Genomic DNA, 15856 nt, shown 5'->3' with positions numbered 1-15856 from the left:
ATCTACAGTCAGCTTCAGTGGCCTGCAGTACAGCACTTTACCTGCTGCGCCACCCCGGCGTGGGCATTATGAGTATCTTTTGTGACATGGCCAAAAAGAGGATTTCCAGGAAGAAATCCAATCAGTTTTCTTTTTGTTGCTTCAATAATTTAATACTTCTCAAATTATTGTTGGATTGTTTTTAATTTCAGGTCCTGATTATATTAAGCAGCGATTTCAGGAAGGAGAAATTAAGGAAAAATCAGAAGAAAAAGCTCAGGAAAATCCTCCTACACCAAAAGAATCTCCTCATTTCTATCGAAAGGGCACTACACCTCCTGGGAGTCCAGAAGAAAGCCATAAGCATAGCTCAGCCTCCTCTGCCAAGCCTTCTCCTGCAGAACAAGGAAGGAAACAGAATCCCCCCCCAGAAGACAGACTCATTCAAGAAAAAAAGAATGTAATAAGTGAAAACATTGTACAAGTAGTCCACAAACCAGTTTTTTCTAAAGCACCTGCTGTGAAAGAGGAAATTATGGCTAAACACCACCAAAAGTTGTCACCTCGCAACAATCCCAAAAGCAAAGAGAATGGAGAATTGCACGATCATTACCATGGGTATTATGTGAAAACTAATCCAACAGTGTATCCTTATGAGCTTGGGGAAGACGAGGACCATAGCAACCCATCGTCTTCACCAGTTAAACCAACAGCATCAGCTCAAAAGCCAAGCCCCACCCGAGCTGGGAATCAATTAGATGCCAAAGAATCATTAAAGAAATCGGAATCCTCTGCACCAAAGAATCCAACAAATTATGACTTCTCTTCAATGGAAAATGAAATCAGTTTGGTACGTATGATAGATTGAAAGCACTACAAGGAAGCATTAAAGAGTGTAAGCAAAAATTGCCTCGGCCAACTCACCACAGTGCTGTATTAATTGATTATTAATTAAGTTACTTTTATTATTGGTAACCAAATTTTCATCTAAATTATTGTAACTCTGTGCCTTTTTTGATTCATTTATTTTTATTATTATTATTGGCTATGGTTCTGTCGAAATTAATTTAACTTTTGTATTTGATGAGTTGTCATGCAGTGAGTTGGCTGCCGTGAGTTGGCCATGGTAGGAGATGATTGTAGCCTTCAAATATTTGTAGGGGGCTTGTTCTTTGTTTCCCGAAGACCAGAGCTAGTGAGTTAAAAGTTCATGTTAAAAGTTCAGGCTGCGTATCAGGAAATTCCTGAGTATATGAAATACCAACAGTGGAAAAAGTTGTTAAATGCGCTAAGAATTAAAGTGACACCTCCTTACCTGAAGGTTTTCAAACAGGCTGGATCAGGGGTGTTAAACTTCTGTACGCCTTGAGTTTAACACCCCTGCTCTACATTCCTACAATTTCTTTATTTTTATTTATTTGTTTGTTTGTTTTGTCACGTACATATTGGTGGTATACAAAGAGATAATATTTATATACATGATAGTAGTAAAAGATAAACATTAGGACAGGGGGCGGAAGGCATTCTGGTGCACTTATGCACGCCCCTTACAGACCTCTTAGGAATCGGGAGAGGTCAATTGTGGATAATCTAAGGGTAAAGTTTTGGGGGTTAGGTGATTATACTACAGAGTCTGGTAGGAATCGGGGAGAGGTCAATTGTGGATAATGTAACGGTAAAGTTTTGGGGGTTATGTGATGATACTACAGAGTCTGGATGAGCTATTGCTGTTTACAAAGATTGGGCCAAAGAATGTGTTGAAGAGGTTAGCTTTGGTTGATTGTTGTTGAGTCCTTTTAGTGGTAGGATGGGTCTTGAGTCCTTGAGTTTGTTATTTACAAAGTTGTAGAAGGCACAGTTGGATTTGGTGTGCATTCCTGCTGGTTGGATTTAGTACATTCCTGCTCTATATTCTGCCCTAGCCGAATTTCCCCCTGTCCTTATACCAAAGAGCATCAGTGCAGTCTTGAGCTTCTTTCTTCTACCATCTTACCTTCTTGGACTAAATTAATCTTCATTTAACCACTATTACATTCCTTCTTCAAGGGTAGCTGCTTACCAGTGTCACTACCAGGGCTGATGTGCACACAAATCCGGGTGACTGGCATGTGTGTCCAATGTGCATGCGCGCACATCAAAGCCATATTTGGGGTTTGCGCATGTACAGGAAGCAATTCTTGCAAGAGGAAATCGCCAAAATCTCACACGCGTGTGCGTCCTCTCACAAGATTTTGCTTCCTGCGCATGCACAGAAGCCAAATATCACTCCGATGCTCACGCCCACCCAGACACCCCGCTACCAGTGTGGTTCCCCCCCCCCCCCGTTTCCAGTAGGAACCCGATACTGCTCCTTACTCATCTAAACTGCCAGGTTGTAAAAACAAAATCCTACCAGAAACATAATTACAAAGTTCACTATCTAAAATAAGGGAAATAAAGCCACCATAAATGTGAAATGTTTGGGAATAAAGTATTTTAAATGATTTTAAAAAATGAACTGTTTGGGCTCAGTCACACAAAATATATTTGGAGAAAAATCAATGAAGGATTTGAAGAAAGAACCCCTTGCCAGCCATTAAACTTGAAGATAGCTTTATTATTCTTTTGTGGTTTGTGACAGTGACCGGCAGAGGAACTATTGTGTAGATAGAAAATGGATTCAATTAACTATCAAAGTATTCTAAGAGGAGGAAATTGAAAGTGAAAAAGTTTAGATATTTCAATAATAATAACCATAAAGAACTACCAGGGTGGGAGGAGGAAGGCTTTGTGTTTCACAGTTCTCAGATTTGAATATTATTTTTAAAAATCTGTTGGCAGATTTCAGATATAACGGTGCATGAAAGGAAACCTATTTAGGGCTAGAAATGTTTTTCTTTCCTATTCCCCCTTGCAGAAAAGAGAAAAGGGGATTACAAGATAATAAGCAGGTGTACAATGGGGAACATAATGAAGTGCTTCAGGGTTTTGAATTTTTAAGACAAACCTTTATAGAGATGGTCTTCAATGTACAACTATTCAACTCACAATTATTTAAAGTTAAAACAATGCTGGAAAAAGTTACGGCTGATGCTTGTATTTACAACTGTTGCAATGTTTCCATGGCCATGTATCTTGGTGGTAGCATTCCAGGATCACATGATCACTATTCATCAGCTACTTCAATGTGAAAATCGGTAGGAAAGGTCACAAATAACAATTATGGGTTGTAAAGTCAAGTGGGTCAATGACGCCTCGTTTAACAACTGCACCACTTAATGATAAATTTTCTGGCGCCAGACATGATCATAAGTGAAGAATTGCTTTTAATAGTTAAAAAACACATGTAGTTTAATGAACTGGAGGGTTATTATCCATGCTAATATATATCATAAATACAATTTTTACAATTCTTGCAAAAATTTACAAAGGTTATTCTCAGAACGTCTTCATATTTAAACAGAATTGTGAAAATCCTATACATATTTCACAAATACGTTTTTCTAAATATTTAGTAGAATAATTTAATTACGGTATGTACATTTGTGTTGGCAACCTGAATGTAATGATTTTACTACAAAGAGTGAAAAAAACCCTCAAGGGTTTGAACTAGCTGTTAGAAGAGACTTATGTGATTTGCTATATGGGTCATTCTTTGTCAAGTGGACCAAGTGAAATTGAAGCCTTATTTGAAAAGAAACCATCAAAAAAACAATGTATATCATAGAAAAAAACATGCTCTTTCTAATGAAATAAAAATGAAGATGATTGAGGATGAGAAAACAGAGAGCAATAGAAAAAAACTTGCTCTTTCTAATGAAGATGATTGAGGGTGATGAAACAGAGCTCTCTGTTTTCTCACCTTACATTATTTTCTTTCTTTTTTTCATTAGAAAGAGCACGTTTTTTCCTATCATAAATGTTGTTTTTGTGATGGTTTCTTTTCAAATAAGGCTGAAAAAATCAGTCAAGTGGACATCTGGTCCACTTGACAAAGAATGGCCCATATAGGTAATCTAGAGGGAGCTGTATATTTTTGTTTGCCTGCTTGCCTCCTTTTTAAAAATTAAAATATCATAAGTGTTATAGCATAAGCAAAAGTTAATTTCAGTCTTTAGCGCATAATGGACATACTGTATCTGTCATACAAACACCAATTACATTATTTTCAATAATTCATAACCATTCAGTATCTCATTTATGCAGGGGGGTTTTACAATGCTGTTAGAATTTTTTTTTGAAGAATATTTCAGCTGTAGGAAGAAAGCAATTATCTTCGTCCTACTTCTTCATAGACCATTTCAGTAAAAAAAAGTCTGTCCCATGTGCCATCTCTCAGCCGAAAGAATGGCAAAAAAAAACCCCTATTGGAGATAAAATCCAATCAGCTGTGACATTTATAAAATATGAACAATATATTTCTCTCTCCCTCCATCCCTCTCTCACCCCCCGCCTTCCTCCTTTTTTCCTTCTCTCTGTTTCTAAAGAAAATTAACTCATTGCTCATTGTAGCTGGTAAGCCCTCTTAGTTGTCTGAAATATTTACTTCTGATCATGTTAGGGAATATGAATAGATCTGTCTTTTACTGTATATGCAGTTGACTCTAGCTTGTGGACTGAGAATCAGAATGATTTTCAGCAAATATTAGACAATATGATGGAACAGGAGTATGGCTCTGAAATCATATATCCAAAACCAGGATAATTATGTTTGACAGAGGGAAATGATGTGAATAATTCCAAGTTATATATACATGGTAAAAAATGACAGCAGACAGATGGGAAACATATAAATTTAATAAATAAATAAATAGTTTACATTTGTAAAAATGCTTAATAAAGATGGGAAAATGAGAAAATAGTGTACCCTAAGGAAATTAAAATGGCTATGTAAAAGAATAAAATATTTTCTGTTTAGAAGTGAAGGATGCGTATATAAAACTTAAAAGTTGAATACTAGGAATCTGGTAGTTGAAGTTGCGGTAACAGAAAAGATAGGATCAAGAATGAATGGGTCCTGAATTAATGTAGTGTGAATAAATGGGCAGTATAAAACAGCATGCTGAGATGATTTCATCATATTGAGAGAATTGATAAGGACCCAATTGTAAAACAAATGCATGACGGAAGAGGAACAGGAAGATAATAGAAATCATAGGTACAGTTAATATCAGACAGAAGTCAGAAGTGGATTACAAATATCATGGAAGTTATAGTTAGACAAATAGAATGAATTATGTTAGTATAAACTAATTTACCTATTTTTCCCCTTGTCTCATGCCTTTAATTTCTTTGTCTTAACTAGTCCTTTTTTGCATTCTTCAACATGTTACTCTTCTTGACAAAGGAATGATGTACATATTTCAGATCCCATATATACAATGATAAAAAAGAGATGAGATGAGCATAGCCCTTCAAAGCCTTTCTCTTAGTTGTAGTTCATAAATAGTGAGATTCTGTTCATGAAATACACCTGAAACTAAAATAAGCAAGAAAACTGTTCTTTCTTAACTGAACCACTTTTCATGTGTGCAGTAGTTCCTACCAGCCAACATATCGTAATACAGTGTTCCCTCGCTTTTCGCGGGGGATGCGTTCCGAGACCGCCCGCGAAAGTCGAATTTCCGCGAAGTAGGGATGCGGAAGTAAATACACTATTTTGGGCTATGAACAGTATCACAAGCCTTCCCTTAACACTTTAAACCCCTAAATTGCAATTTTCCATTCCCTTAGCAACCATTCAGATTATTACTCACCAGGTTTATTTATTAAAGTTTATTAAAAAAATATTTATTAAAGGCAGACGAAAGTTTGGCGATGACATATGACGTCACCGGGTGGGAAAAACCGTGGTATAGGGGAAAAACCCGCAAAGTATTTTTTAATTAATATTTTTGAAAATCCGTGCTATAGACTTTCCGCGAAGTTCGAACCTGCGAAAATCGAGGGAACACTGTACCTGTCTGGGGGCGGGGGGGGGGAGAGTTAAATGTTGTATGTTTTTCTTTTGTCCACCTTAAGCTTACTGTTATACAAGGACAATTCTCCAGACATGAATAAAGCTTTTCTATTATAGTTTCCTTATAAACACCTGCTGCAATCAGTCACTGAAAGCAGAGACTAATTTTGTCTTTTTCTATTTTAAGCCATGGCTGATCACTAAGCCTTTATTTATGGTGCTTCACCCTAAACCATTCTGGAGTCACACTGTTAATGTTTTAAAAGTCGCAGGTTGAGCTGCACTTCAGATTTTATTATAGAGCACTTTGTTTGCAGGGGTTTTTTATTATCTAAAGTATCTCCAATTATATGAGTGTTTTTTCCCGTTCTTTCTGATATGTGAATTATTCCTTTAATTTTCTTCTTCATTTAGGTGGTTATATTTCTATTTTGTCTGAATCGAAGGGCTCTCAAACTTTTTTGAAGCAAGTGTCACACTTGAGCAATTCACCACAGGCCACATATATAGGAAGAGTAAAACAAAGAAGGAAACAATGAGGAAATTACTAAATTTGAAGTTGCTCTAGCAAGGCAAGAGCATAATTAAATATAATTAAATTATAATTAAATTCATTAAAGCACGGATGGTATCGCTTCCCATGTTTTAAATTTTCTTTTAATAATGTAATTCGGGAGTTTTAGACAAGCCTCACCCAAGACTTTCAGGAGCCTGATATCAATCCTTTACTATCATCAGCAGTACTGACATTATGTACTAGGCATCTGACAAAAATTACCATTAAACGAGATTGTCTGCGGCTCAGAGTTGAATTGTGGAATCCCTGGGGCTCTCTGAGCTGGCTTGTTTGCTTGTTGACATTTCATTACCGAACTGGGTAACATCAACAAACGGCAAACTCTCAACACTGACGTTACCTAGTTGAATAATAAAATGTCCATAAGCAAATAGCAAAATTCAAAGAGCATCAAAAATAACTTTACAAGTTATTGTAAAGCTTTACAAAATGTCTATCTATTTTGTATACCGTCACGGAGGGGTCATGGTTAATGCTAATTTGAGGGTGAAACATGTATTACGGATATCATTGAATGCTATAGAGACTGATTTATATTTTGCCAAGACCAGTTAGGCCTATGGCAGCTTATAAAACACACTTAGAATACACTACTCAAAAAAAATAAAGGGAGCACTCAAGTAACACATCCTAGATCTGAATGAATGAAATATTCTCATTGAATACTTTGTTCTGTACAAAGTTGAAAGGGCTGACAACAAAATGAAATTGATTGTCAATCAGTGTTGCTTCCTAAACTGACAGTTTGATTTCACAGAAGTTTTATTTACTTGGAGTTATATTCTATTGTTTGAGTGTCCCCTTTATTTTTTTGAGCAGTATATATTATACCAATAAAATATCTACGGTATAACATCAGGTAAGTCCTCAATGTACAACTACCAATTAACCTGTTGTATATTGCTAAATGTGATAGTTATCTGTCTCATTTTACCTTATCTGTTGCTAAATGACACAGTTGTTAAGTAAGGTTTGCCTCATTTTATGACCTTTCTAGTTACAGTTGTTAAGTGAATTGTTGCAGTTATTAAGTTAGTCAACATTTGTAAAGTTAGATGTTGAGTAAATGTGGCTTTCCCATTGACTTTTGGCTGCACAATACCAGGATACTGCCATATGTAAATATGAGCCAGTTGTCAAAAATCTGAATTTTGATTACCTTACCATGGAGATGCTACAACGGTATATAAATGTGAAAAACTGTTAAAAATCATTTCTTTCAGTGCCTTTGTTACTTTGAATGGCCACTAAGTGAGCTGCTGTAAGTTGAGGACTATCTGTAATACTAAAATCTGCATAACAGAAACTGGATATATATAGTTTAATGAAAATAAGGTTTACGGTAGACATGAGAGCAATGTTCCGATATTTCAGGTGTTGCCACAAAGAAGAGGGAGTCAAACTATTCTCCAAAGCACCTGAGACTAGAAAAAAAACAATGGGTGGAAACTAAACAAGGAGAGAAGCAACTTAGAATTAAGGAGAAATTTCCTGACAGTTAGAACAATTAATCAGTGGAACAGCTTGCCTCCAGAGGTTGTGAATACTCCAACATTGGAAATTTTTAAGAGGTTGGATAACCTGTTGGTTATGACCTATAAAGCCCTACATGGCATCAGACCAGAATATCTCCGGGACCGCCTTCTGCCACACGAATCCCAGCGGCCGGTTAGGTCCCACAGAGTGGGCCTTTTCCGGGTCCTGTCGACTAAACAATGTCGTCTGGTGGGACCCAGGGGAAGAGCCTTCTCTGTGGTGGCTCCGACCCTCTGGAACCAGCTCCCCCCAGAGATTAGGATTGTCCCCACCCTCCTTGCCTTTCGGAAACTCCTTAAAACCCACCTCTGCCATCAGGCATGGGGGAATTGAAACATCTCCCCCTTGCCCATGTAGTTTCTGTGTATGATTCCTCTGTGTGCTTGTTTTTGGGGTTTCTTTTGGATTTTTTAACCTAAAACTGTAATTTAGATTGCTAAATATTAGATTTGTTACTATGTATTGTTTTTTACCATTGTTGTGAGCCGCCCCGAGTCTACGGAGAGGGGCGGCATATAAATCCAATAAATCTAATGTAATCTAACCATCTGTCTGAAGTAGTGTAGGGTTTCCTGCCTAAGCAGGGGGTTGGACTAGAAGACCTCCAAGGTCCCTTCTAACTTTGTTGTTACCAAATAACAGTAATTAATAACAAATACTGTCCTAAATGAACGAATAGATTTCATCATTTTATGAGAACCAAAATATGAAACACCATTCTTCAAAAGAGTTTGTTTTGTGCTATGAATAGCATAGAAGGTTGTTTGCTTCTTTGTTTCTTTGGTTTTTTTAGTGTATGTCACTTGTTAACCTGAGATCACTGAGGTTATGAAAGGAATTTTTTAGGGTGGTGTTGTCTTTACTCGCGGGATGCCTGAAAGCTGATAGGCAATTGGGGAGGCTCCATTTTTGTCACTACGTAGTTTATTCACTCATGGGAATCAAGCCGCCAACCTCAGCAGTCATATCTTGCCACCGTTGCCCCCAAGCATGAGAGTATTTCATAACAATGAAATGGTTAAAATGAATAAAATCTGGAAAAGCAGAGATTTTCCAGATTTTATTCATTTTAACAATTTCATTTCATTGTTATGAAATAGTCTCATGTTTGGGGGCCGCGATGACTCACAGGGCAGGCTAGTTAGAGCTACAGTCTTTCTTATAATGTATTTATGGATATGAGAGATGGACATTAAGAACGGCTGATCGGAAAAGAATTGATGCTCTTAAACTGTGGTGCTGGCATAAATTATTGCATATACTGTACCACAGAGAGCCAAAGTAACTGACAGAGAGGTGTTAAATCATATAAAACTGGACACATTGCTAGACGCTAAAATCATAAAATGACTTTTGATTTACTTTGGCCATGTCATATGTGCAAATTTGTTGGAGAAGGCAATGATGCTAGAAATAATTAATGAAACAAGCAAAGAACACGCCAGCTTGGTAATATCAAATCTTATACAAAGCTGAACATCAACAATTGAGAGGCAATGCTTGACAATATAGCATGCAGCATTTGCCTATAATAATGATGGCGAACCATGTTTTCCTTGGGTGACGAAAGTGCATGTATGCGTGCTTGCACCCATGTGCGTGCCCACACCCCTATTTAATGCCTCCCTTATGCCCCTGCTCCCCCATTTCCTGAGTTCTGGTGGACCCAGTGGGCCCATTTTTCACCCTCCAAAGGCTTTCCTGAGCTTGGGGAGGACAAAAACGCCCTCTCCTGCCCCCCTGGGAGCCTTTCAGAGGCTGAAAACACCCTCTCAGAGCTTCCATGCAAGCCAAACAATCAGCTGGTGGGCACCCACAATGTGAGCTGGAGCTGAGCTAGGGCAGCAGCTCACATGGCTCAAATCTATGGCACCCACGCATGCCATAAGTTTACCATCACAGCCCATAAAGTTGCCAAGAGTCAGATACAACTAAAGGGTTAAAACAACAACAATAATTGCATAACAAATAACAGAAATGAAAGTTAGATAATATTTAGTTGTTTTATAGCTGTTTCTGTTCAATGTAATGAAACTACATTGTATTTGTAGCAACTCTTCGGAATACAAATCTATGTTAAAATGAATGTCAGTATTGTGAAGGAAATCAGGTCCTTCACCTGAAATAAGAATTTTCTTTCCCCTCAGAAAGAAATTTAGGTCTAGAATTGCAGTCTGTCCACTTGCAGAATTACAGGATGTAAAATGTGATGTGTCTATATGTACTGTAAGCTTTCCTTCCTGCGGTATCTTTTTCTAAGCTCTCATTAATATCAGTTTGTGGGATACAGGTGCCTTCCCTATTTGATGCCATCTGAATGGGATGCTGAGTAAGGATTATGGAGCTAAAATTCAACAGGTGTTGTAGAGAACAGATTGGGGAAATTTGGACTGCTTTATTAAGAGCTGCCAGTTGAGAAAGCCAGCATTCAGTTATGATACACGCCTTCTCCAAAATCTTTTGTTTTAACATTTGTAGATATTTGTAGAGTTTGATGTTGATAAACATAAAAGCATCTGGAAACCATACCTTTATTTACATCTACAATTTAAACTGGTTGAAGTTATAGAGCAGTGATGGCGAACTTTTCTTGGCTCGGATGCCAAAAGGGTATGTGTGTGCACGATAGTGTATGTGCGAATGCCCACACCCATAGTGCAATATCCTCTCCCCTGCACATGCGGACAGCCCCCACAAGTTCATTTCTGACTTACGGTGGTCTATTGAGCCGTTTTTCACCATCCCCAAGTTTCAGGAGGCTTTCCTGAATCCTGGGGCGAGAGAAAATGAATGAAAAGGTCTAAAATCAGCTGGCCCAGCACGTGCATTTTCATTGGAACTGGTAAAGGGCAACGCCTCGCGTGCCGTCAGACATGGCTCCGCGTGGCCCCTGTGGCACTCGCGCTACAGGTTCGTCATCACTGTTATAGAACTTAATAATTCAGAAGACAGTATCATGGCGATCTGTTTGTTTGTTTGTTTGTTTGTTTGTTTATTCAATTTTTATTCCGCCCTTCTCCTTAGACTCAGGGCGGCTTACAACATGTTAGCAATAGCACTTTTTAACAGAGCCAGCATATTGCCCCCACAATCCGGGTCCTCATTTTACCCACCTCGGAAGGATGGAAGGCTGAGTCAATCTTGAGCCGGTGAGTCAATCTTGAGCTTCAGTGGCCTGCAGTACAGCATTCTACCTGCTGCACCCCCCCCCCCGGCTTTTTACTTTACTTTATACATATATATATATATATATACATGTAACAAAGACATTATAGCATTTTGGACATCTCAGAAAATAAATGTAATGTCAATTTTTAAACAGGAGCAAGGTATTTCATTTTTCAAAGGTCTTGTAAGGTCCACAAGTGTTTTAATTCTGTCATTATGTTATAATTTGATGCATTTTATTTACTTTGCAAGTGTAATCACATCTATTTTTTCCCCATTTTTAGGGTCCTAATTCAGTCATGATTGTCATGGTAATGCTCTTGAATATTGGCTTAGCCATTCTTTTTGTCCATTTCCTAACTTGATTGGAATTAAGAAAGGTAAGAATGCTCTTGTACTCCCCTTACAGAAATTCTACCCTTCCCCAACATTTTTTCCATTTAAAAATGATTTTTAAACTTTCATCTCTCCCCAATTTAATTTTGGCTATGCCTGAATGTGATTCAACATAGTTACTTAATGATATAACTGTTTTGATCCTTCAGTGAAGTCATGACAACTAGTGGCGTAAGCCCACAGTTCTCAGCAGTTGTGTCATCAGCCTTTTTAATGGCACGAGTCATGTTCAGACACAGGGAAGGAGGCATGGAATTAGGATGGGACACAAGAAATGTGGAAACTTGGAAAATTCAGCCCAAGGGCTTTTGAGGTCCTCTGAAAGCTGAAGCAAGCAGCCACCGTTGGGGGAAAAGTCATCATCAGTCACACCAGCTTTCTGAAGCACTCCAACAAATAAAGTGTGTTGGTTACTCCATCTGTTTGAACAGAGTGTGTAACTAAACTGGAAATGTACGGAGCTGCACTTTTGTTGATGGAACCGAACAGCTGCCTTACTATTTTGCTGTCTGATGTTTTTGGTGGGGGAGATGGGAAAGTGACTGCCAGAGGAATGTGTTCAGAGGATTTTGTTGCTGTGGAAGAGATTCCAATATTCACTCCTATCTCATTAGAAGAAATAGTTAGCAGCATCACTCACCAGTCTTATTCCATTACCTGCTGCTTTTAAAATATCTGCCATTTTCTGGGAGATTGCATTTCCTTTGCTTATGCATGATTTCTGCTCACTTGCTATTTATTTAAAGCCTTTGTACAGCAGTAATATAATAATGTTGACCAGCCTGCAAAACTTGACTGGTTTTTAACCTACATTGGAGAAAACAAATAAGGCCTGTGCTATAAGCACGGTGATAATATTTCCTGGCAAGATCTATTTCTACATAATATTTATTTTTAAATGTAAGATAGAAAAGTCATTTTTCAGGATTAGCAGGCAATAGATGAACTTCAAGCCATAGTTTATATCTTCCTGGTGATACCAGCAAGTCAAATTATTTAAAATGCTGTAGGGTTTATCAAGCTATAGCAGCATGCTGAATTAGCAAAGCGGAAGACTTTGAGAAGCGTTTTGCCAATTAGTTAGCAATGTGAGATTTTGCCCAGTTGCGTTCAAATTCTGCTAGAATTAAAGCCTTTCCTGATTATACAATGAAACCTGTTAATTCAGCTTATCATACATAACCATTTTTAAAGATTACACTTTATGTTGAAAACATTCAGGTAGAGCATTTAAATCTTTAACAATGACTATCAGCTCGAAGCCTTTAATGTTGCTAAACGAAGTCTGTCATCTTACCTCAGCCACTCAAAACTTAAGCCTCAAATTTTTAATTTGATTCTTTGCGTCAGTTAGATGTACAGTCCTTTGTTTTGATGATGTGATCCTTGTTTTATGCTCCCCACTGAAATAAATGTAGTAAAGGAGCATGCTTATTTATTTATCAGGAAACTGTACATGGTGTGACCATTTGGAAAGTCAGCATTTTAATTTGAAATAAAAGATATAGGACTTTGGTTTACTTTTATTTTTGGCTCTTAGAAATTATGCTTTTTAATAGATATTTAATCCTATTGTATATTGTTATTAATGATTATTCTTAATACTATTATTTGCATGGTTTAGTGGAAAGGTTTCTCATAACTACAATAGTTATCACAAAAAGGCAGCCCATTCTAACTGAAATGATTTGGAATAATTTTCAGAAATTGGAGCTGCTTAGTGCAGGAAAATAATATATAATGGCATTTTTTGCAGAAATGAGTGGACAGTCCTGTATTTTGACCAGTATGAAATTGAGAAGAATACAAAAAGGCAGCAAATGAAATGTAACACATACGCACACGCACGCACACACACACACACACACATATATATCACATGTTTTTCCTGAATTTTTAAAATTAAGGGAGACTAGGATAGCGCTATTTCGGCCTTGTTCTGGCCTCATCAGCTAGCCATACCCTTACTGGGAATTGATCCTGGGGCTTCTGCCTTGCAAGGCAGAGAATTAACCTCTAGGCACCAGATCTGATCCCTTCAGCTTTGTACCAGGAAGGGGCTCCTTAAGAATCAGAACATTGAATTTTAACAAGCCTTATGTAAACTTACTTATCTACAACAGGCCCCAATTAAGTTGTTGATGATACTAATTTTATAACACAATATTACATGTGTATTTAAAAATCCAAAAAGTATGGCTTTGGAAAATTTATAAATTAAACACGTTTTTTCTGTTTATAAATATGATTTATAAGCTTTTTTAAGAGTAAAGCTCCAATAAAAATTGTTAGTATTTTTCTAAAATGTGCATTGCTGTATTTTACATAAAAGTTTATTTATAGTTGGTTGTAATATTGTACACTACATTTTGGACAGCTTATAATCCTGCCAATGTATTTAAATATGTCACTTTTGTCTATTTAAAATTTCTTGCTGTGAATGAACTCTTTTATCTAATGAGCTGCTTTATTTATAATTTCTGAAAAACAAAATGGATAATGTACAGTTTTCATAACTGTATTTGCTCTAATTAAAAATAGTATTGGTTACAAATGTTTACCTGTCCTTTATTCATTCATTCATAGTCTCTCTTTCTCTTTCTCTCTCTCCCCTCCCCACACTCCCTCACCCACCTCTCTTTTTTCTAATCTTTCCTGCATTTTCCTTGCTTTTTTTAAAGGAAAAACCATAAATAGTTTACAAATAAAACACATCTATGTTACAGGTTCAGCTTTATTTTGGTTATATAGACCAGTGTTTCCCAACCTTGGCAACTTGAAGATATTTGGACTTCAACTCTCAGAATTCCACAGCCAGCAAATGCTGGCTGGGGAATTCTGGGAGTTGAAGTCCAGATATCTTCAAGTTGCCAAGGTTGGGAAACACTGATATAGACAATTTGCCATATTAGGTTCCCTTAGAAATCAATATATAAATAGACTTTTACAGGCTTTTGAAATGCTATTTTACAAAATATAATATTATCTTTTTTCATCACGTTCAATGAAGCAAAGAATTGATTCTTTGAGTGAATATTATACTTGCTCTATATATCTTCATTCTTTCTTCTTCTGTTATGGGACAAAACAGAATCTATGTGTAGCCTTTTAAATTCTGCCTACAAATGATGCTTTGAGTGTACAAGAATATAAAGATTTATAACACTTGCAGGCAGCCACATTTTTTCTTGGGAGTTATTGATTGAATTGCTGTTTCCTACAAATAGACATCTTGGTTGATTATAGACTGCATTACACATTCATTTTATAAAGCCCTATCCTATTGTTTTATAATAGGATAGGACCTTATAAAATATCTTCCTCCTTTTCAAAATGGGACACAGTAACAGTCAGCACTTGAGAAATGAGAAGAGAAAAATGAATTGTTATCCTAAGACAAATGAAATGTGCTAAAGGCCAATAGAACTTCATTCTGGGTTGGAGATAAACCAGAATTAATGGGTGTATTAATCAAGGAGATTCTTGGGTAGATAAATTGATTACGTTCTCATGGAAGTCAAGCAGATGAGGAAGATTCTGTTTAGGAAAGAGTTTTATTGCTCTTCTTAATCAAAGCACAACACTGAGATCTGCTGATGTGACTACATCTAAAAGAATTAGGCTGAATAATTTCCTTAATGGGTTTTATTATTTAAAAAGGCCAAAGAACAAGGTTCAACCTTTCCCTTCAGCAGTCCTGATTTATATCAGCCCTTTCTCTTCTAATGCTAGAATAAAATTGCATTCTTATATGGGATGTATTTTAGAGTACCTCTTTTTTCCCTTAAAAAATAGGTGAAAGGCCATCTAGCCTGTGAAGGTGATGTTTGCCATTCTTCTTTTTATTGTTTAAAAGGACAAGGATCCTGATTATTGATGGTCCACAAAGCGCTTTATTTTAAACAAGGTCATGAAGTGAGACTTAGAAAAAAGATTAGATTAAATGGTGCACATTGCTGAGCTTGTTCGTATTGATTGATTACATAAAACATTGGAGAGAAGTACTTTCAACTGCTGTTTTGAAATTATAATATTTTAAAAGAGGCAAGTTTTAAGATAGATACAGGACATGCTCCACAGAAGCTCATACTTGTTCATAGTTACAATGGCCAGACAAAACGATTTTTACATGGATCATTTCAGAAAGCTCAAAGACAATTGAATTGCATAGCTCTACTACTACAAATTCATATTGTGTCAAATTATAATTAGGCATGTGTAGAATAATGCAAACTATAGGAGGGCCCTGAACAGCTGCTTAT

At 36.9% G+C, this 15856-nt stretch overlaps 1 protein-coding gene across 2 annotated transcripts in view; it reads left to right on the top strand.

The window, feature by feature from the left end:
* The window catches only part of JPH1 (junctophilin 1), a 77163-nt gene extending 63015 nt beyond the window's left edge, over positions 1-14148 (top strand). The window contains exons 4-6 of one of the 2 annotated variants that reach the window (XM_070749194.1): positions 192-829; positions 11483-11578; positions 11744-14148. In XM_070749194.1, coding sequence (XP_070605295.1) covers positions 192-829; positions 11483-11563 — 719 coding nt within the window. In that variant the 3' untranslated portion in view covers positions 11564-11578; positions 11744-14148. The remainder of the gene's footprint in view (positions 1-191; positions 830-11482; positions 11579-11743) is intronic. The other variant, XM_070749195.1, reaches the window with a different exon arrangement.
* Positions 14149-15856: the final 1708 nt, after the last annotated feature.

Source organism: Erythrolamprus reginae, chromosome 3, assembly GCF_031021105.1.
Source record: "Erythrolamprus reginae isolate rEryReg1 chromosome 3, rEryReg1.hap1, whole genome shotgun sequence".
Taxonomy (NCBI): domain Eukaryota; kingdom Metazoa; phylum Chordata; class Lepidosauria; order Squamata; family Dipsadidae; genus Erythrolamprus; species Erythrolamprus reginae.
This window is presented reverse-complemented; position numbering and strand designations above follow the sequence as displayed.